Source organism: Arvicola amphibius, chromosome 6 (assembly GCF_903992535.2).
Source record: "Arvicola amphibius chromosome 6, mArvAmp1.2, whole genome shotgun sequence".
Classification (NCBI taxonomy): domain Eukaryota; kingdom Metazoa; phylum Chordata; class Mammalia; order Rodentia; family Cricetidae; genus Arvicola; species Arvicola amphibius.
In genome coordinates this window covers 147,651,849-147,672,607 of record NC_052052.2, presented here as the reverse complement: position 1 = coordinate 147,672,607, position 20,759 = coordinate 147,651,849, and the positions used below count along the sequence as shown (strand labels likewise).

The following is a 20,759-nucleotide window of genomic DNA, read 5'->3' as shown; positions in this document are numbered from 1 at the left end:
ACCAGATGATATGTACCCCAAAGGCTATGCAGAAGTTAACTGGGATGCTGTAGAAATATTAGATTTGAGGAGATTAAAGGAAGCAATAGTTTCATATGGCATGCATTCATCTTTTATGAGACAGATGTTAAATTCATGGACAACTAAGAACAGAAATGTTCCACAAGACTGGAAAGATTTAATTACAGCAATATTGGAAGCTGGTCCTCAGTTACCATGGAAAACATGGTAGAGAGAAGAAGCTAGAATCATAGAACAATAAAGTAGGGCTAGAGGTATTGAAATTTCCCAAGACTAGCTTCTTGGTGAAGGTTAGTACACTGATTTGCAAAAACAGTTTATATTTGATGATCACACCAGGGCTCTATGCAGCTCTGAATACTTGGGGAAGGGTTGGAGAATCAGAAAAGAGAACTAAGTCATTTACTAAAATTAAACAGGGCCCAAAGGAAGCCTTCACTGATTTTTTTTTAAGATTTATTTATTTATTATGTACACAGTGTTCAGCCTCCATGTATGCCTGCAGGCCAGAAGAGGGCACCAGATCCCATCACAGATGGTTGGGAGCCACCACGTGGTTGCTGGGAATTGAACTCAGGACCTAAGGAAGAGCAGTCAATGCTCTTAACCTCTGAGCCATCTCTCCAGTCCCTGATCTTTTTTTTTTTTTTTTTTTTTTTTTTTTTTTTTTTTTTTTTACAAAGATTGACTTCAGCTATAAGTAGAATGATATCAGATCCAAAAGTTAGACAAATATCAGTTGACTCTTTGGCTTTTGAAAATACTAATTAACAATGCAAGAGGGTGATCAGGCCTTTAGAGGCAAGATCAGTACCCTTAGATAAATGGATCCAACATATAGTCAATAATGATTCTCATTATTGATGATACTTATCATCATTAATGATGATACTTGGATAGGCAAGGTGATTTCTAAAACTTGAAGAAAATTCAAAATGTCAGATGTTTTAATTGTGGTAAACAAGATTACCTTAAAAGGTATTTTAAGCAAGGCATTCCTGGCAACAATGTTTTTTCCCCCTACAGAAGATACAAATAGAAGAACCCAGCCTTCTGGAATATGCAGAAGGTACAGCAAAGGCCAGCATTGGACTAATGAATGCAGGTCAACAGAGGATAGGCAAGGTAACCCTTTGCCACTGAGAAATGCCTTGGGGGAACTCTCACAAGCCCTGTTGTCAAATTTGGTTCAATCATTCCACAGAGCAATTAAAGGATCTAATGCCTGTTGTTAAAAACTAAAACAGCTTCAATAAATTAAAACAAAATTTTCAGAAGAGACAATAATATAGGTATTTTTGGCAAACTTCTATAAATGATCAGAGACCAAAGCTTAAAATACAAATAAATGGCATTGAAACTGAGGTTCTGTTAGACACAGGCACAAATGTAACAATAACTTTACCAAAATCTTGGCATCCAAATAGGGCTTTTCAGGAGGTAAACAATCAGCTTCTAGGGACTGGACCTTTATCAGGTAAAATAAAGTACAAGATGGTGTCAAATGAATAGAGCCAGAAGGACAGATAGAAACATTAAAACCATATGTAGCTAACATACCAATGAATTTATGGGGATGTGATTTGTTGCAGCCATGGAAACACAGATTAACATTTTTCCAATCTCAGAAACAAACCATAAAAAAAAAAATGGGGAGATTTGCCTGTATTGATTGCTCCAAGACTACCAAGGGGGCTGAGCTCAGTTTGAAGGGTGAAGTCCACATTCAGCTGTCCTGAGAGAACCATTTGATTGCTCCAAGACTACCAAGGGGGCTGAGCTCAGTTTGAAGGGTGAAGTCCACATTCAGCTGTCCTGAGAGAACCATCACGTTCTCTGGCCGACTAAGAGGAGAAAGAGGGGCACACGGGGAAGAAAGAGACTGGGCCAAGAGTGTCGCTTCCTGGAAGAACCAGCTTCCAACCTGCAGACAGGGCTCAAAGAGAAAGTTCACGGCACAGTGCAATTAAAATGGTTTTATCCGAGAAGGTTAAGGGGGAAAGACACCCACACACTTTCCTGGTGGGCTCCTTCTTTATTCTCCCTGTGGAATTCCAGTTCTCTTTGTTCTTCAGAGCAATGTGTCTATCTATATCTATATACCCAGCAAACACTTTTAGGGAATATAGGAGTTACAATTGAAGATCACATTCCATTTGTAAGCAAATGATTAAAAAAGAGTCATTCCAACAACTCACATGCAATAAGTCTAAGTAACTGTCACAGGGCAAAGGAGCCCTTTTCCTCTGTTAGCGCCCTAACCGGTGGCTGGAACTTACAGGTATAAAGAAAGAATTTTGTTATCTATCTAGAGAGGTAGTCTATAAAGGATTTCTAAGCACTAAACTACTAAGGAGTCTAAGAAAAATAAGGAAATTGTACACTACATCCTATACTTCTGAGTGTATAAACATTTTAAACTAATAATTTGTGGTTAGAGGTTGTAAAAGCTGGGCTAGACTCTAAGACTTTACAGGATCTTTAGTCTGGCTGGGGTGGGCTCAGGATTACCATAAACCCCCTAATATTAGCTCAATCAGCACTGTCCAAGGCACAATGACACTAAAAGCATTTTAAATCTTAAAATGTATTTTCTGTCCTATGTGTAACATTAGACCACAAAAAAAAAAAAAAAAAAAAAAAAAAAAGAGAAAACTTTTAACTCTTTCTTGGGGCTATGAAGTCAGATTTATTTTTTTTATTTTTTCAGCCCGGGGCAGTTAGAAAATCTTTCCCCAGGGTGTATCGGAAAAAAGCCGTTTTTTTCCAGACCTCAGCTAATTGCTTCCCTGTCATCTGTACAATTTCAGGACCCAACATAAAAACAGTCAGCTGAGCTTTGAGTGTCTTGGCAGCTCTGGAAAATTCAACTGTTTCTACAGGGCTCGGCTGTGGACCGTTCCTTTGTATTCATTTTTATGCATTAAAACTCTGTAAAAGCTAATGTTATTTATCAATTAGATAACAGCTTAAGGAAGAGTCACCTTCTTGACAATCCACAGATAAAAAAGCCCAGTAGGTCAGGATGTATTCATGAGGTAAACATATCAGGAAACAGGGAAATTGGCAATAGCACATGTGAACTTACAGCCAGAGGTAGAAGATATTCTGGAGTCTGCAGCCTCGTGACTTTTCTTAATGAGGTTCGCCATCAGAGAATTTCTTTCTGGTGGGCTGACACCTTGAATATTAATTGCCACCTGCTGTTCTTATATTGTGGCTTCCAGAACGAGGGGTTTTGTGCTCTCTCGGATTACGGAAGTAGAAAGGGTAGTCAGGGAAGATGGTGTCTTGGTCACGCTGTGGATTTCTCAGAACTTCTTAATATTTATCTTCGAGTTTTATTTTTCAATTAAAGTATAAAATATCACAATGGGTTTTTGTTTTCTTTATGAGATTCTGTGGCCTTGTTTATTATTATACAGCCCAAGTCCAGTGTTTCTGGGCACCTGGTTAAGACCATAGGTTGCCTACAACACACTCATGCAATGTTAGACATGCATGAAAGCCAAGAAACAAGATTCTCCATGGGGAGATGAGACCTGGCTTCTGAAAAGAAAGCGGCATAAACCACAGTATTTGTCTGAACTCAAGAGAATCTGCATGTGACAGCTCAGGGGTGGATGTCTAGAACTATACAGAATTGGCCATTTCCAGGATGACCTCAGAACCTCAGCTGGGTCTAGGCTGTAAGTGCATCTGGCCCAAATAACTAAAGGAAAAGGTTATCATTGGGCGTGGATTTTCCCTTTCTCCTTATCAACAGTTTGATGCTTAAGACCCCATTGGGGTCACATTTGTCTCATCATCCAGGAATGGGATATAATGAGTTTACTTCATAGAGTAGATAAAATTGAAGTTTTCACTGGAAAAGCCTCTCTTCCTTAGGTGGGATCCACCTCTGAACCCCTTAAGAAATTAAATAGGAGGCTGGGGTGTAGCTTCGTTGGTATTACGCTTGCTTTGGGTGAGAGTCCCACCACCACATGAAAAGAACACAGCAGTATATACTGTAACCCCAGTACTTAGGAGGTGAAGAAGGATAAACTGAAGTTCAAGGCCAACCTGGGCTACATGAGACCCTTTCTCAAACAGAAAACCAAATGAAATATGAGAAAACCCACCCTGCGGGAGCCAGCCTATAGACATGCCCTACTGTAGTTCAGATCAGTCTCTGGTTCCTAAAGCCTCTAGAAACAGAGCTGGTGGCTCAGATGATTGAGCATCAGGAGAGGGTTGATGGTACTCTCATTGCCCCAGACTTGGGTTGTGTTGCTTCCTGGATGTTAGAAGTCTGTACCAGTTTGCTCAGATTGCCACAGCAAAATGCCAGAAACTCCTCAGTATCTTCAACAACAAAAATTTACCTAAGGCCATTTGTGACATCAGGAAGTTCAAGATCAAGATGTCAGATTTGTTTATATGTATCTTTGTTTGTATTTATCTGGGAGTAGGGGGCACACACAGGTCATGATGTCCATGTGGAGGTCAGAGGACAACTTGTGGAAAGAATTTCTCTACCATATGGATTCTGGGAACCAAAATTATGTCATTGGATTGGTGGCATGTGTCTTTATATGTTAAGCAATCCCATGGGCCCTCTTTCTCTTTTTACAAGGACACCATTCCTACAGGATAAGGGTCCTGCCCTTGTAGCTTCACTTAACCTGGATATCCTCCTAGAAGATCCCATCTCAGAATCCTTAGTGGGGAGTACAGGCCTAAATACAGAGTATGTGGATGGAAGGGGTGAAGGGAATGGAGGGAAGGGAAGGAATCCCTCACACACTTGGGAATTGTGTCCTGCTGAGAAAATGAACTATGCTCACTTCCAACCTTCCTCATGTTTCTAGTTAGTTATTTTACCAGAGAGACCAGAGGAAATTAAGTGACCTCTCTCTCCTCTCCCTCTCTCTCTCTCTCTCTCTCTCTCTCTCTCTCTCTCTCTCTCTCTCTGTGTATGTGTGTGTGTAGTGGAAAAATATAATCAGGTAACCACAGCCCAACTGGATCCACATGAAAGATGAAGATGTTGTAACAAGAATGGGGAGGTGTAAATGGAAACTGCTTTTCTGTTTTCTGGCTGTCCAGACCTGAATAACCACACAGAAACTATATTACTTACAGCACTGTTTGGCCTATTAGCTCAGGCTTCTTACTAAATAACTCTTACATCTTAAATTATTCCATTTCTATTATTTTATATTTTACCATGAGGCTCATGGTTTGTTACTCTTGCTTCTTGGGCGGCTACATTGTGCTTTTCTCCTTCAGCAGCTACATGGCATCTCTCTGACTCTGCCTTCTTTGTCCCTGCATTCAGTTTAGTTTTCTGCCTATTTCTATTGTGCTCTGCCATAGGCCAAAAGAGCTTCTTTATTACCCAATGTTAATAAAACATTCACAGCATACAGAGAGGAATTCTACATCAGGGAGGGGTACAAATTGATCCACAGAAGTACCATGTTATACTTTTCCTAGATAAACAATACACAAATATCTAAACATTTCAGATGGGGAGCTGATGACAGACCAAAAAACAATAATACTGAAGTCAAACTTAGTGAATCAATGAGTTTATTGGAGTCACTTACAGGAGGACAAATGACTCAAAGGAGGCTGTGTCACCAAAAGACCACTTGTGGGAGGCCATCCTCTCCCTCCACCATGTGGGCTCTGAGAATCAAACTCAGACCAACATGCTTGGATGATGACTAATGAAATTGGGAGTGCTGGAGCTTTCTGCATGGCCTTGGGGCAGATGGACAGATCAGAATGTCTCTTCCAGGTGGTTCTGCTGGTCTGAGTTTCCACTGCAGACCTTATTATATACCTTGGGGTTGGAGGAGTCGTCTTTTGTATCTGGTCAGTGTTAGGGACTTCCCGAGACTTGTGAGTTGTTTATTTCCTGAGTCTCAGCAAACCTCCTTATAGAACTCCCCGAGTCTTCATAAGTTTCCCTTCAGAATGGAGTGTTTCAACTGAGAGAAAATCGCTAAACAACAAGCAATGACCACGTAACCAGCAAACCCCAACACCAGCAAGTCTAGCCTCCACCCTGAGCCAGAACCACATTGGTACCACCTGACACCTGATCCTGCCAAGTGGGAGTGCCTGCGTGAACTGATGTCTTCTCTGAGTCTCCCAACACCCTACTCAGTGATGCTGAGCAGGACCCAGCAACGTCGTCCATCTCAGGGCAGATTAACATGCAGCTTCAAATCTCCTTGTTCTCGCTTGGATCTAAAGATAGACTTTGTGGATAAGGAGATGTTCCATAAGGTCCACAGAATGATCTATGATAGCTCTGCTTTTAATTGGAATGAGTGAGTTAAGTATACAACAAGTCAACACAAAAGAATAAGTAGCAAGTGATAGATAGAAAAGGAAGGAAGGAAGGAAGGGAGCGAGGGGCAAAGGGGATGAGGGAGAGAGAACCAAATCAGGCAGTTGAAACATCTAGCAGATGAGGAAGCTCCTTTACGTAAGTTAGCTGGAGCTCTAAGTAGAGTCCTGGACAGAGCAGAGTGCCCCCGTAGGTGAGCCTTCTAAGGAAAAGGATAAATAGCAGCAAACAGAGATAACACTACCAACTCAGGCGCTGACGACAACCAGCAGAACTCAACTAGGGAAGCGGGGCAGACAGCTGGGATTCTGCTGAGCTTTCTTTCTGCGCCTGAGCCTCCCACAGGCGAGGTACCAGCTGCCCTTCCGACTTCAGGCACTTCTCTACCAGAGATTAAAAAAAAACAGTAACATCTGTTGGAAATTATTCATTTTCCAGCTGTTCTCAAGGGCACTGCCACTTAACTCTTGGGCTTTTTCGCTGTTCTTTCCTCCCTGTCACAGAGCGGGGTGGGTGCAGGCCATCCCTAGGCAGGGGACCTTAAAGGTTACCTTGAGACAAACGTGCTTGCATCTGAAATGGGGCTGGAAGCAGCTCTCCTTCAAGAGCCAGGGTCTCAGAGATGGAGAGATGGCTCAGTGGTTAAGAGCATTGCCTGTTCTTCCAAAGGTCCTGAGTTCAATTCTCAGCAACCACATGGTGGCTCACAACCATCTGTAATGAAGACTGGTGCCCTCTTCTGGCCTGCAGGCATACATACAGATAGAATACTATATACATAATAAATATTTTTTTAAAAAAAAGAGGTTCTCAGTGAATCCAAACAGCACATAGGCAGCATATAGCAAGTTACCTCTAGAATCCACACAACAGGGGATGAAGGGAATTTTCTCTGGCTCTTTGGTAGTTGCTCCAAGAAAAATGTTATGTCAGACCTTCGGGCAGGTACAGCTGCCACCCTCTTCAAAAACAAAGAACCCAACTGGAAACTCTCCTACTTTGCATGGATCGTAATCTTAATCTTTCCATTTAATTATCTCACCTACTTCTTAATAGGTGCTAGAGAAATGAGGTGTATGTTCATACAGCAACAAGTAGAACAGCTTTACTGAAGAAATATTGACTTCCCTGAAGACAGGCTCCGATTAGCAGGCAGGATACTTGTGAAAAGAAAGCACCTGGGCACAAGAGCTGGTGCCACCTCTGCCATGGTGCCTGATGGGAGTTCCGGATGCCTGAGCACAAAGCAGCTGCCAGGTGTCATTATGGCCACAGACAGCTGTGCAGGCTCAGCTTCTTTAAAGGCCAGGGAGGGACGGTCCAGCATTCCCAGAAATCCTGGCAGCCGCATGCTCTTCCTAGAAGGCTAACACAAGCCTGAAGGTCCCCAGAGCCAAAAGGACATGGGCACTGTTAATACCAAAGGCACTTAACATCTCCTGAGGGTCACTGTGAGCCGGGCACTATCCGAGGTATTTATAACTGCTACACACTACAGCGGGACTGCAGGGAGTTGGTGTTTGTGTGTCCCCAAAGTCATGTGTTAAAGTTCCAGAGTGAGACAGAGGCACTAAAGAGGTTACGTGATAGGCTGGAGACATGGCCCAGTAGGGAGTGTGATTACCTGGCACAAACAGAGCCCCAGCTTTGATCTCAGCACTGTATAAACAGATCACAAAGGTGCATCCCTATAGCTTCAGGACTTAGTAAGTGGAAGCAGATATGCACAGTCACCCTTGAATGCAGAGCAAGGGATACATCAGTCTGGGACACACATAAGACCCGGTCTCAAAAAAAAATACACTTTTAAAATATTCAGGTCTGAAGAGATGGTTCAGTGGATAAAACACTTGTACAAGGATGTGGACCGGAGTTTAGATCCTCACAACCCGCATGAAAGTTGGGTAGGCATGGCAGTCAGCTGGCAAAGATATGGGAACCCGTGGACAAGTTGGCTAGCTAGACTAGACTACTCAGTGGACTCTGAATTAAGTTGAAATACTCTGCCTCAACAAATAAAGTGGAGAGCAATCAAGGAAGACCCCTGACACCCACTTCCAGCTTCACAGCTACACACACACACACACACACACACACACACGTGCATATACACATGCAGCAATATCTTTCCCCTCTTTACCTTACTTTTCTCTCTCTCCCCCTGGCTCTACATCCATAACACAAGTGATCAACCAAAAAGAAAAGCTGAGAAAAAAGTGCAGGTATTCGTCATAAGTCTCACGAAGAGGCAATGGGGGCATCCCCACACAGCAAACTTTCCTTAAGTCCTCAATGGACATCCTCACCAAGACAGAGACTGCATCACCTGTCCCTCCCCTGAAGCTCTACCCCCAACATAGGCTAGCCAGGTCACCTACAGAATGGGAGCCAAGGTGACAAAAGAGACTGGAACAGGGCTCCATCTGCTTGGGATTCTGAAGCCACCATGAGAATTAACCCAATAAGCCTGCCAGAAAAGATACAGAGGGACCAAGATGTCCACTGGCCATAGACACATGGAATTACTCAAAAGAAACTGCCCAGTGGTCCAAACTGGAAGAAATGCCTAGCCCAGCCAAGTCCTGAGCAGAAGCCTATGGACCGCTACACAGTGCGGGGAAAGCTGCCACAAGTCTCAGCTCAGCATCCTCGCTATTTTAGTGGGGGATTAGCGTCTTACTATGTTAGTGTCACACTGTATTAGTGGGAGAAAGATTACTCTGTAAGTAGAGACAGATAGCTAAACCACCACCCAAAGGATAAACACAGGTCCCTGTTTATACTCTGGTGTGTGCATGTGTGTTTACATGCATATGCACGCACATGTGCGCGGATTATGATTTGGAGACTAGAGAACAAGTTCAGCTGTTATGTCTCAAGTGCCATCTACCTTGCTATTTTAAGACCAGATTTCAAATTTCACACTTAGGCTCAGTTGGCTGGCCATCAAGCCCCTGGGGTCTGCCACCTTGGCCTCCCCTGTGCTGATAGTAAAAACAAGCACCACCATGTCCAGTGTGCTCTCTTTCTCTCTCTCGCTCTCTCTCCCTGTCCCTCTCCCTCCCTCCCTCCCTCCCTCCCTCCCTCCCTCCCTCCCTCCCTCCCTTCCTCCCTCCTTCCCTCCCTCCCTCCTTCTCTCTCTCTCCCTCTTTCCCTCCCTCTCTCCCTCCTTCTCTCTCTCTCCCTCTCTCCCTCTCTCTCTCTCTCTCTCTCTCTCTCTCTCTCTCTCTCTCTCTCTCTCTCTCTCTCTCTCTCCCCCCCCCCCCCCGTCTCTCTCTCTGAGGCCAGGTCTCTCATTGAATCCTGGAACTCACATCTAGCCTGGCTGGCTGGCAGGTGAGCTCTAGGGTCCCTGCTGTCTCTCTTCTCAGCACTGGGGCTGTAGGAAAGGACTGCTGCACCAGGCTTCTTAGGTGAGTCCTGGAGATCCAACTCTGGTCCTCATGCTTACACAGCAAGCATGGTATGAACTAAGCCAGCTCTAGCATATCTAGTCACCAAGAGGGTCTTTGAAATGCAGCCTTGTGTGGTGAAATGTTTGCTTCCCTCATTACCTCAGAACAACACATGAGAAAGAATTACAACCCAAAGGGAACAAGTCAGAGGCATTCACTGCAGAACGGAGGTGTGAAATAGTCTCGGAATAATTCTAACAGGTAGGGCCAAGTTGACCACTGGGGACTAGACATAGAGTTTCCCTGACCACACAGAGTGCCTGGAAGCTCCCAGAAAAGATTTTCTCAGCTGGGCGGTGGTGGCGCACGCCTTTAATCCCAGCACTCAGGAGGCAGAGGCAAACGGATCTCTGAGTTCGAGGCCAGCCTGGTCTACAAGAGCTAGTTCCAGAACAGACTCTAGAAACTACAGGGAAACCCTGTCTCAAAAAAAAAAAAAAAGATTTTCTCAAGAAAGTGTAACGGATAAACCACCCGAGATAGCCAAATGTCTCAAGAGGAGATGGAGATGAGAGAAGCCTTGTATGACAAGCACACGGTTCAGGTAGGATTGCTTGTCTTACACTATCCAGGGTGCCATAAAAATTACCACAGGCTGGGTGGTTAACATCAGAAATTTATGGCTCACAGTTCTGGAGATCAAGGCTAAGATTCAGAGAGCAGCACAGGCAGTATCCGGTAAGCGCCCTATTTCTGGCACAGTAGATCCCTGTCTTAAAGAGACATCATAGCCATGACAGCTTATAAAATAGAGCATTTAATATGGGGCTTGATTTCAGTGTCAGAAGGACCTCCCACACCAGATGGGAGGGTGTCAGGAGCCCTGCCTAGATGAGGGTCTGTGTTTCTCGCAGTTCTGTCTCCTACCGCACATGCCCACATGGATGTTGCTGGGACACACTGAGGGAAACTGATGCTCAGGGAAAAGAGGTGCCTAGGCCTGGATGGAGGGGGGAGGGCCTTGGGCTTCCCACAAGGCAGGGTACCCTGCCCTCTCTTAGGGTGAGTGGGGGAGTGGGAAGGAAATGGGAGGAGGGGAGGAGGTGGAAATTTTGAATGGTATTATTTATAAAGCAATAAAATTAAAACATAAATAAATAAAATTTTAAAAAGCCAAAAAAAAAGAAAGAAAAGAAAAGAGGTGCATGACTGTCATGAGACAGAGTTGTTCTAGAACATTCCCTGTTTTCACAGGGAGTACCTATTGCTTTTGTAGTAGAAGTTGTGATGTAGGTGTGATAGTTCTCTGCAGGGAGGCTGACATTCAGAACACTAGCTATCAGAATGTGTCTCGGGATGCCAATAGTTTGCTTCTTGGAAATTCTGGAAATGGAACCCAGGACATGCTAGGCTATTATTGCTCTACACTAAAAGCTATCCACAGACCAACAATATTGTAAATCTCCATCTCTCTCCCATTCCAAACCGTCCCTGCATGAGGAGGCTAGTTCACCTGCTCTGACCTGGAACCTTCTCTGTGTGCACATTCATGAGTGTGTGTGTGTGTGTGTGTGTGTGTGTGTGTGTGTGTGTGTGTGTGTGTGTCTGCATGTGGAGGCCAAAGGTCAACCTCAGATGTTCCTCAGGAGCTGCTCACATTATTGCTTGAATCCATATACTGCTGAATGAACCACTGAGCTAAAACTAGTTCAGTTTTTAAGAGTGCCTCATTGGCCTGGAACTTACCACGTAGGCTACCACGGATACCCATGAGCTCCAGGGATCCATCTGTCTTTACTTCCCCAGAGATTACAAGCTTGTGCCACCTTACTCGGCTTTTTACATGGAGGGCTGGGGGTTGAACTGAGGTCCTCCTGCTTTTATGGGAAGCACCTTATTGAATGAGCCCTCTCCACCTTTTAGAAGAAATCTATGGCTCACACGTAACTGAACATCCTTCTAAGAATACGTGTTCAAAAATGTTGGGAGCACAGCACAAAGGTCCTTGCATCCCCAGATCTCCAGAGAAACCAGAAAAGGAGTGGACATAAAACCTGTTTACCATCCAGAAATCTGGGAATTGGAGGTGATTGACAGCCTAGTGATCTACATTATCTGTTGGGCCAGGCCATATCAAGCTCTTTCAAACAAGATCAGAGGTGGCTAGTAATCAAAATGGCCCTTACGGCCAGGGGTTCCCCAAGCTCCCACAACCAGAACCAGAGGTGACTAACAGCCCAAATGACCTCCATGTTATCTGTATGCCGAGACCAGGACAGATTCTTCTATAGGCCCTTTACCTAGTACAGGTAGCCTATTTCCAGGACCCATCTTCTTGGAAGAAATGATATGTACCCTGAGTTGAATTTCAGTGCAATTACACTTCCTTGTACACAGTGGATTGTATTATACCAGGAAACTTTTTTCCAAATTATACTCTGTTTAAATTTGGTAAATGTCCATGGTTGGGAGGCTGGTTGCTTGAACTGTAGACAGCCCCTTCTCTTACTGCTTGCAAAGACCATTTGGGGGCTTTCCTCTTACCTGGGGGGGAGAATGGTCTTTTAGAGAATTAAATTAAGATTTAATCTTAAAGATCCAGAAGTCCTGCCTTGCATAATGGTGGGAAGGCTGTATTAGCTGCTTTCCTGGATGCTATAACCAAATGCCTGGCAAGAAGTAACTTAAGGAAAGAACTCATTTTAGCCCACAGACACATAGTCTTCTGATAAAATATCACGACCAGGATGACTTATAGAAGATTGTTTATTTTGGCTTATGATTCCTGAAGGTCAGCGTCCATAACGTCAGGGAAAGCACGGCGGTAAGCCGTAGGCATGGCAGCAGGAACAGGCATCTGAGCGCTCACATCTTGACTCATGAGCATCAAGCAGAGAAAAAAAAGTGGAAATGGCATGAATCTTTTAAAACCCCAAACCTGCCTCCAGTGACATACTTCCTTCAACAAGACCACACCTCCCAAACATCCCCCAAACAGCGCCACCAACTGGGGAAACAAATGTTCAAGCACATAAGCCCTTGGGGGACATATTTTCATTCAAACCACTATAGGCACAGTGGTAGGAGTTTGAGGCAGCTGGTCACAGTGCATCTACAGTCACCTTCACCTGGACAAAGGACTTCTTTGGCTGCTATATAACCAAGGTTAACTGACCTGCAAACTTCTGGCAATTCCCCTGTCTCTGCCATCCATCTCACTACAGCAGCGCTGGGATTAAAGATGCTCATTACCACACCTGGCTTTATGTGAGTTTTATGAATGTGAATTTAGGTCATCACACTTGCACAGAGATCTCTTTACCCAATGAACTGACTCCCCGGTCCTCATTTTCTCATTTTTATTCAGTCTGAGATGCTATGGTGCTTTGAATAAGAATGCCCTGTCTTAGCTTAGGTTGCTATTACTATTATAAAATATGACGACCAAAAAGTTGGGGAGGAAAGGATTTATTTGGCTTATACTCCCACATTGTAGTCCGTCATTGAAGGAAACCAGAACAGGAACTGAAAGAGGTAGAAACCTGGGGGCAGGAGCTGATGCAGAGGCCGTGGTAGGATATTTCTTACTGGCTTGCTCCTCATGACTTCCTCAGCCTGATTTCCTATAGAACCCAGGACCACCAACCCAAGGGATAGCATTACCCACCATGGACTGGGCCCTTCCCCATCAATCACTAATCAAGGAAGTGCCCTACAACCTTGCCTACAGCCCGGTCTTATGAAGGTATTTTCTCAATTGAGGTTCCCTCCTCTCAAATGACTTAGTTAATGACAAGTTGGCCTAAAACTATACAGCACACCACACACAGGCTCACGGATTTGAATGCTTAGTCACCAGAGAAAGACACTATTTGAAAGGATTAAAAGGATTAGGAGGTGTGGTGTGTTGAGGTTTCAAAAGCCCACGCCTAGCTCAGAATCTCTCCCTCTGCCTATGGATCAGGATGTAGTTCTCAGCTACTGCTCCTGCCTTTATGCTGGCATGCCTCCCACCATGATAATAATGGACTAAACCTCTGAAACTGCGAGCCCCCAATAATGAAGTTTCTTTCATAAGAGTTGCCTTAGTCATGGTGTCTCTCCACAGCAATAAAATGGTGACTAAGACAGACCCCATCCAAAGGGACAGTGACACCTAAATTCAGGGTGAGTTTTCACACCTCAGTTAACCCAACCTAGAAACGCCCTCACAGATATATCTAGAGGTTTGTCTTTTGAGTGATTCTAGATCCTGTCTACCTACCAGTATTAACCACCAAAGACACACAGTGGAAAGTATGTAATTTTAGAATAGTACAAATAGCATAGATTTAATCAGGCAATAGAAATTCCACAATATAGTGAAATTATATTACCCATTATAACCTTTGGGGCCACTGTTGCAAATATAGATTGCCACTGAGTGAAGTGCCAGTATTCAGAGCATGACTTTATAGTTTTGAAATGTGAATGAATTTCTTTCTATGTTATTGCAAATACTATTAAAAATAAAAGGGGGTAAAACGGTGGTGCACACCTTTAATCCCAGCACTCAGGAAGCAGAGACAGGCAAATCCCTGTAAGGTCAAGGCCAGTCTAGTCTACAGAGTTAGTTCCAGGACAGGCTCTAAAGCTACAGAGAAACCCTATCTCAAAAAAAATTTAAATTTAAATTAAAAAAAAAGATAAAAAGGAGGGACTCGTTGGTGAAGGGATGGGGTAATGGCTCATTCGGCAACATGCCTGTTGTACATGCATGAGGACTTGAATGGATCCCCAGGACCATGTGAAGCCAGAGGTGACAGTGTCATCTGTAACGCCAGCTCTGGGGAGTAGAGACAGCTTATGGCTGGCCAGCCTAGCTGAATCAGGGAGCTTCAGGTGAGGGGCCTCACAGAACAAAGAAGAGGATTTGGGGTGAAACTCAGCAGTAGTGTGCTTGCTTGGCGTGCCCAAGGCCCTGGATTATTCCTCAGCACTATATAAAAAGCAAAAGGTGAGGAAGCTACAGAAAGGGCCCAGTGGTTAAGAGCCATTGCTGCTCTTCTAGGAGACAAAAGAGTCCAGTTCCTAACATACATCTGTCAGCTCACAATCGCCTCTAACTCCAGCCCCAGGGCATCTGATGCCCTCTTTTGGCCTCGACAGGCACATGCACACACATAGGCACACATATACACATTATTAAAAAGAAGTATCAAAAAAAAATAAAATAAAAAGAAGTATAAAAATGTAAAAAGGTAAAGAATCATTGGGGAAGACACTGGACATCTGCCCACATGCTCACACATGTACATGCATACCCCCTCACAAACCATGTACATATATAAAACACACACATTCACAGAGGGGCAGATAGAGTGCTTGCCTATCAGGGGCAAGGCTGTGGACTCAATCCTCAATTCAGGAAAAAAAAGAGGAAGGAGGGAAGAAGATAGTGGGAGGAAAAGCAAAAAGCAAGCCTTCCAAAGAGAAGAAAAATAAGAAGAAAAGAAAAAGGAAGAGGAGGAGGAAGAAAAGGAGAGAGAGAGAGAGAGAGAGAGAGAGAGAGAAAAGACAAAGGTTAGAAAAATCTTCCAAGACCAAGTACACAGTTAGCACCACCCCCTCAGGTGAATGCCAGCTTAAGCACGATGTTTATTGACTCGTCCTTCTGTTGATGTGTGGTTTGGAAGGAAAAAGAAGAAAACTGAGCTGCTCAAGGTGTGAGTGTTGGTTTATTAAACTATACATTCTACAAACATGATTAATAAATACACTTACCAAGGCATCACTAAAATGTGATATGTCATCAGAAAATGCATCGCCTCATAGATCAATTTACCAAGAAAGACTGTAGAAATGAGCATCTTGCATAGATTTTTGATAGCACATTGTCGATGTGTCCTGGGGCCTAGGCACGGGTGGAGAAAGCTATAAAAACAAAAGTCCACACCAGAGGAACTCTGGGACCCGCAGAGGGAGGGTGTAGTCCTTTCCCGGGCAGCATCTGCCTTTTGTCCTACTTTGGTGCCTCTACTATGAAATCCCCCAGCAGAGAAAAGAACAAGCAACTCTTTTGGTCTGCACTTACAGCAAGCGTCTGCCCTAGTCCCTCCAGATTCACCCCAAGAAGTTCTGAAAAACATCGGCTGCTTCCACCCAGTTCTGAAAGCAAGCTAACCCACGCTCCCGGATCTGTTTCCGCCCTTTGTTGGTGATGACGGCTCCATTGGGTTTGATGACCACGAGCTTGGGGATGGCTGTGATGTCGTACCTCTTCTTCAGTTCACTAAAGACAGGAGAGCAGAAGGTTAGCACTGCTGCAGGGCTGAGAAGAAGGGGCTGTGTGTAGGTTCTGTGCAAACTCCGCCGTTTTATATAGGGATGTGAATTCCCTTCGGTTTCAGCATCCACAGGGGAGCCAAGAACCAGTCCCCTTTAGATATATAAATCTCATGTTGAAGATACAATGACATTCTTGTGGTACTATAAATAAATGCAATTATCCAAAACTCAAGTAGCTTGTAGTTCCTGCTACTCGATGAGGCAGAGGGATTGCTTTAGCTCATGCAGTTGTGACCAGCGTGGGCAACATAAGGAGACTGTGAGACCTCATCTAAAAAGGACTTGGAATGAGGTTGAGCCAGAGAAGAGCTGCCTTGGATCCAAGAGCCAGTGAAGTGGAAACCTGGGCGACCTAGCGATCTGAATCAGAGAACCAACCCCGAGCCGCTGTCTACCAAGAAATGAAGGCCAGGCTGGTCTACTCTTCTACTGTTCCAAACATGTCAGCGGGTAGGAGGTTCCCCAGCACCCAGCCACATTCTAAGAAGGCAGGTCAGAGGGTGGGCTGGCACAAGGGGAAGATGCCTGCTAGGCACCTTGGAATCTGTCCACATCCCGGCCCTTGAGGACCAGCATTGCAAGGAGGTCACTGTAAGGTCTTCAAGGGTTCGCTTGGAAGTGGCACCTATAGCACGAATGCCTGCCGCTGCTTTGAGACCTGGTTCTGCCACATATGCATAACTGTAAAGCCCATGCTCAAGAGGCTGAGGCAGGAGGATCTCTTCCTAGACAGATAATCCCAGTCACAGAGAATGGGGTAAGATGAAACTGTCACTCTGAAAAAAATGCCTGCAGGGAGCACTGGTTCATGCCTCTGTAATCCTCCTCATGTTAATAGGCCCTCTTCTCAGTCACCTGCACTGGGACGTCTGCGCAGAGGAGACAGCTCCAGACAGCACCCAGATCTCATTTCAGGGACACACTGGTATTAAACAGAGGCCTCTCCGGACTGAACACAGTATCTGTTGCTGTGTCAGGGGACAGGGCTACACTGGAATGCAGCCACATAATTTGGAGGGCAAGGTAAGGGCTTGGGGTGTTTCCTTCCTACAGGTGCACCAGCCTCCAGCCATGCCACAGTAATCTCAGCCACAAGTAATTTTCTCGGTAGGTGAAAATTACCCTTCTCCTCCCTTAGGTGGCTCTTCAGGAATTGAGGGACAGTAGTTACAGAAGGGTCCTGTCCTGGGTCACTTCCCAGTTGGGGCCTCTATGATCTTCCTGTGCCTTGCCCCCTACAGCAGAGGGCAGCTTCCCCAAATACCTCTGGGATGTTCCACGAAATGCTCCCTTCTCCCCAGTGGTGGCCTCTTTCCTTTGGCCCATGACCTGTTTCCAAAAATCCAAGCTAACTTAGCCTCCCCTCAGAATATTCTACTTCCTGGTCTGCACAGAGCAACATCAAGGTTAAGGAAGGACAAGGACAGATAACTAAGTTTGCAAAAGGAAAATCCCTCTAGAAATGAAGACTAGGTGAGCCAGGCTAACCTGTGCTCGCAGCCGCTCATTTGTCGTCACCTGGAGTACAAAGGCTCGGGAACTGATGAGCAAGGAAGGAAGAAATCTACGCGGTCTCCAGAGTAACACCCTTCTCAAGAGAGTCAGTGTACAGATGGGGCGGCCAGTCACCCCGGTAAAGGACTTCAGCCAAGGCACAAAGGGAGACCCCAGGAGAACTGGACTGTCTCAGCGGCACATCTGGGAATTAGGACATAGGCCAGCACGCTGATCTGTCACCAGCTGCCCCTGCGAGGAGCCTGGGATGGTAAGTATCTATTGTCAGTTTGGCGGGATCCTACAGTCATCTAGGAGACAAACTTCTGGACAAATTTGTGGGGAGATTTGTAAATTGTTTTAACTGAGTTCAAAAGAACCCCGTTAACTGGGAGGCACCGTTCCACGGGCTGGGGTCCTTCCTGACTGAATGAATGGAAAGGCCAAAGTAAGTTTGGCACCAGTGTTCCTTGCTCTCTGGCTCCAGACTGCAGGCACAAAGTGACCCCCACCTCCTCATGCTTCTGCCACAGTGACAGACCACTTTCAAACTGTGGTTTGAAAAAAGCCAAATAAACCCTTCCCCCTTAGTTTCTTTTATTCTGTGGGGAGGGCGGTGCACCCATGCAGGCAGAGGCCAGAGGGATGGATACAGCAGGTGTCTTTTTACTCCCCACGTTATTCTCTGGAGATGGTTTTCCCACTGAACCACTGCGGCTGGCTGTTTCAGCCAGCCTGGCTGACCAGCGTGTTCCCAGGATCAGGCTGACTAGACCCACCCATTGCCGGGGTTACAAGTACAGGCAGCCATGTCTGCTTTTTGTTTTAAGTGCTGGAGATTTGAACTCACGGCCTCATACTTGCACTCTTATTCACTGAGCCCCCGCCCCAGGTGCTCTGCAGGTGTTTTGTCAAATATTTTGTCACAGCAATTAGAAAAGGAATAAATACAGATCCCTTTCACAGACGAGGTCACCCCATTCTTTATGCTTCTCTTTACTCAGCCATAAAACTGCTTTCCCACAATCCTCATGGGGAACCCAGAGCCTTAGTCTCTGGGGGTGGGGGTGGGGGTGGAACCTGAGCTCTCTGCCTAATTACCAACACCATCACCATCTCAACTGCAAAACAAGTGTGTCCTTTCAAAAGCTATGCATAATTGAGTGCCTGCCATAGTCAGACCCCATTTCAAAGCACATCACGCAAAGCTCTCCTCAAGTGCGACCTCAGACAAAGGTAATCAGCTGCCACTTAGACTTACTATCAATGGGATTTTCATGGTGCCGAAGTGAGTGAGGTCTCATAACCTCCAAGGCTAAGCAGCTTCCCCTGGGCTCTCCACCTCCCTGGGAATCACCAAAGAGAATGAGTTTAGGAAAAGTAGAGGAGATGGCTCAGTCAGTAAAGTGTTTTGCAAGCATGCAGACATAGAGTCAGACCTCAAAACCACATAAAAAGCTGGCTGGCTTGTAATCCCAGAGCTGGTGCGGGAGGTGGGGCGGGGAGCAGAGACTGGTGGATCCCTAGAGCTCCCTGGCCCACCAGCCTAGCCAACTCAGTGATTTCCAGGACAGTTAGAGAACCTGTCTCAAAAAACAAGGTGGATGACATTTGAGAAATAACGCAGAGATTGTCCTCTGATCTCTACTGGCATGCACCCACAAATGCATCCACAAACAAACACGGAATAAGAGTTGTTATGAATCTACGGAATGTCGCAAAATTGCCCGTGCTTCGTTTTTCAGAAAGGACTCACAGGTAGCTCAGCAGCTGGATAACAAGCCCAAGACCCAGAACCAGAAGATAAACTGACATCTGTTCTAGAAGGGGCGGGGTGGAGGCTTGTGCTGAGACCTCCATCTGAACTCTTCCATCTCAGGAGATACCACCACCACCACCACCCCCACCACCACCACCACCACCACCACCACCACCACCACCACCACCCCCACCACCACCACCACCACCATGGCACTCCCAGTACCGGGCCATGCCTAGCTCTTTCCTGGGGCTCTTTTCGTTGAACTCTCTAGCCCTGTCTGCTCTAACATCTGCCCACCCCTCTTTCCTCCTACATGTATTGCAATAGCGTTCATGTTACTGAAACTTATAGTTACCGAACCTCATCATTATCAGTAAAACTAAAATCACAAAGATGGTCAACACCTCCCGCTCTGAGCCCCGCCCCTTCCCCAGAGTACCCGCCCCCGATGCAGCTCTGTGGACACAGGTTGCGATCAGCAGCTCCCACTCAGGCCGGTGGCTTCTCGACCTTCTTCCTGAACACTTATCAAGAAGACTAGCTAAGGGATGCAAGCTAGCACCAGAACCAGCCCCGGAGCTCCTGGGGAATGAGGATCTCTGAAACCCCAAACGTGAAAGACAGAAGCACGGGAGGGCTGGATCCCCGTGGATGCTGAAACCAAAACTCCTTGGAGTTGACCCGCATTGGGGTCAATTTTTCCTGAACAGGAAAAAAAGCAGGGTATGAAGTTAAGGACCAGAGTCTGAAAGAGCAGCATGGTGAAGGAGAGGAGGTCTGGGCAAGTCAGAGCTCCGGTTCGGTGCCCACGTCCACCGGGTCCCCACTTACTGCCTGTAGGGGTCCTGGAAGGGCAGTGCCAGCCAGGCGCCGTGAAGCTCGCACATGAAGTCCAGCATCTCCTCAGCGCTGCCGTCCGCCGACACGAACACCACCTCGAAGGGTGCAGGCCGCCGTGCCTCGCTCACCAGCGCGGTGTAGAAGTCGCGGAGCAGCGGCGTGAAGTCGCGGCTGGGGGCGCATCGGCCCGCTGCAAAGTACAGGGCTACCACCTTGTTCTGCAGCACGGCCTCCGCCTCCACCACCGCGCCCTCGCGGGTCACCAGGCGCCGCCCGCTCAGCACGTCCACCATAGCCCTGGAACCTGGTTTGTGGAAGACACCACTAAGAGACAAGTCCCTAGACTGTGCTACCACCCGTCTGTGGGCAGAGCATGCAGAACCTCGCGCAGCACACGGCGCCTTGCAGCCCCGCCTCCCGCGGAGCAGCTCACCTTGAGCCCACGGGAGGAGCTAGCATTCACCAGTTATTCCACAAGCTGCGGCCGCAGCAGTGACAGGTGGGTGCCCTGCTCCAGAAGCAGTCACGCCATCAACCCCTCCCACCTTCTATTCTACCTCATCCTGTCTCGCCT

General features: G+C 46.1%; 1 protein-coding gene across 1 annotated transcript; it reads right to left on the bottom strand.

The window, feature by feature from the left end:
• Window positions 1-15,864: 15,864 nt before the first annotated feature.
• Window positions 15,865-20,478, bottom strand: Nxnl2 (nucleoredoxin like 2). The gene is made up of 2 exons (XM_038332321.1): window positions 20,177-20,478; window positions 15,865-16,033 (listed from the first exon to the last, which is right to left on the bottom strand). The coding sequence occupies exons 1-2, from the start codon at window positions 20,476-20,478 to the stop codon at window positions 15,865-15,867; spliced, it is 471 nt and encodes a 156-aa protein (XP_038188249.1).
• Between the last annotated feature and the right edge of the window lie 281 nt (window positions 20,479-20,759).

What these genes read in the sequence shown, in the direction of transcription:
- Nxnl2 (XM_038332321.1), bottom strand. Translation starts at nt 20,478, where the DNA reads ATGGTGGACGTGCTGAGCGGGCGGCGCCTGGTGACCCGCGAGGGCGCG. An exon ending in TTCCAGGACCCCTACAGGCA is followed by an intron (nt 16,034 to 20,176) that starts GTAAGTGGGGAC and finishes TCCTGTCTTTAG; the next exon opens with TGAACTGAAGAAGAGGTACG.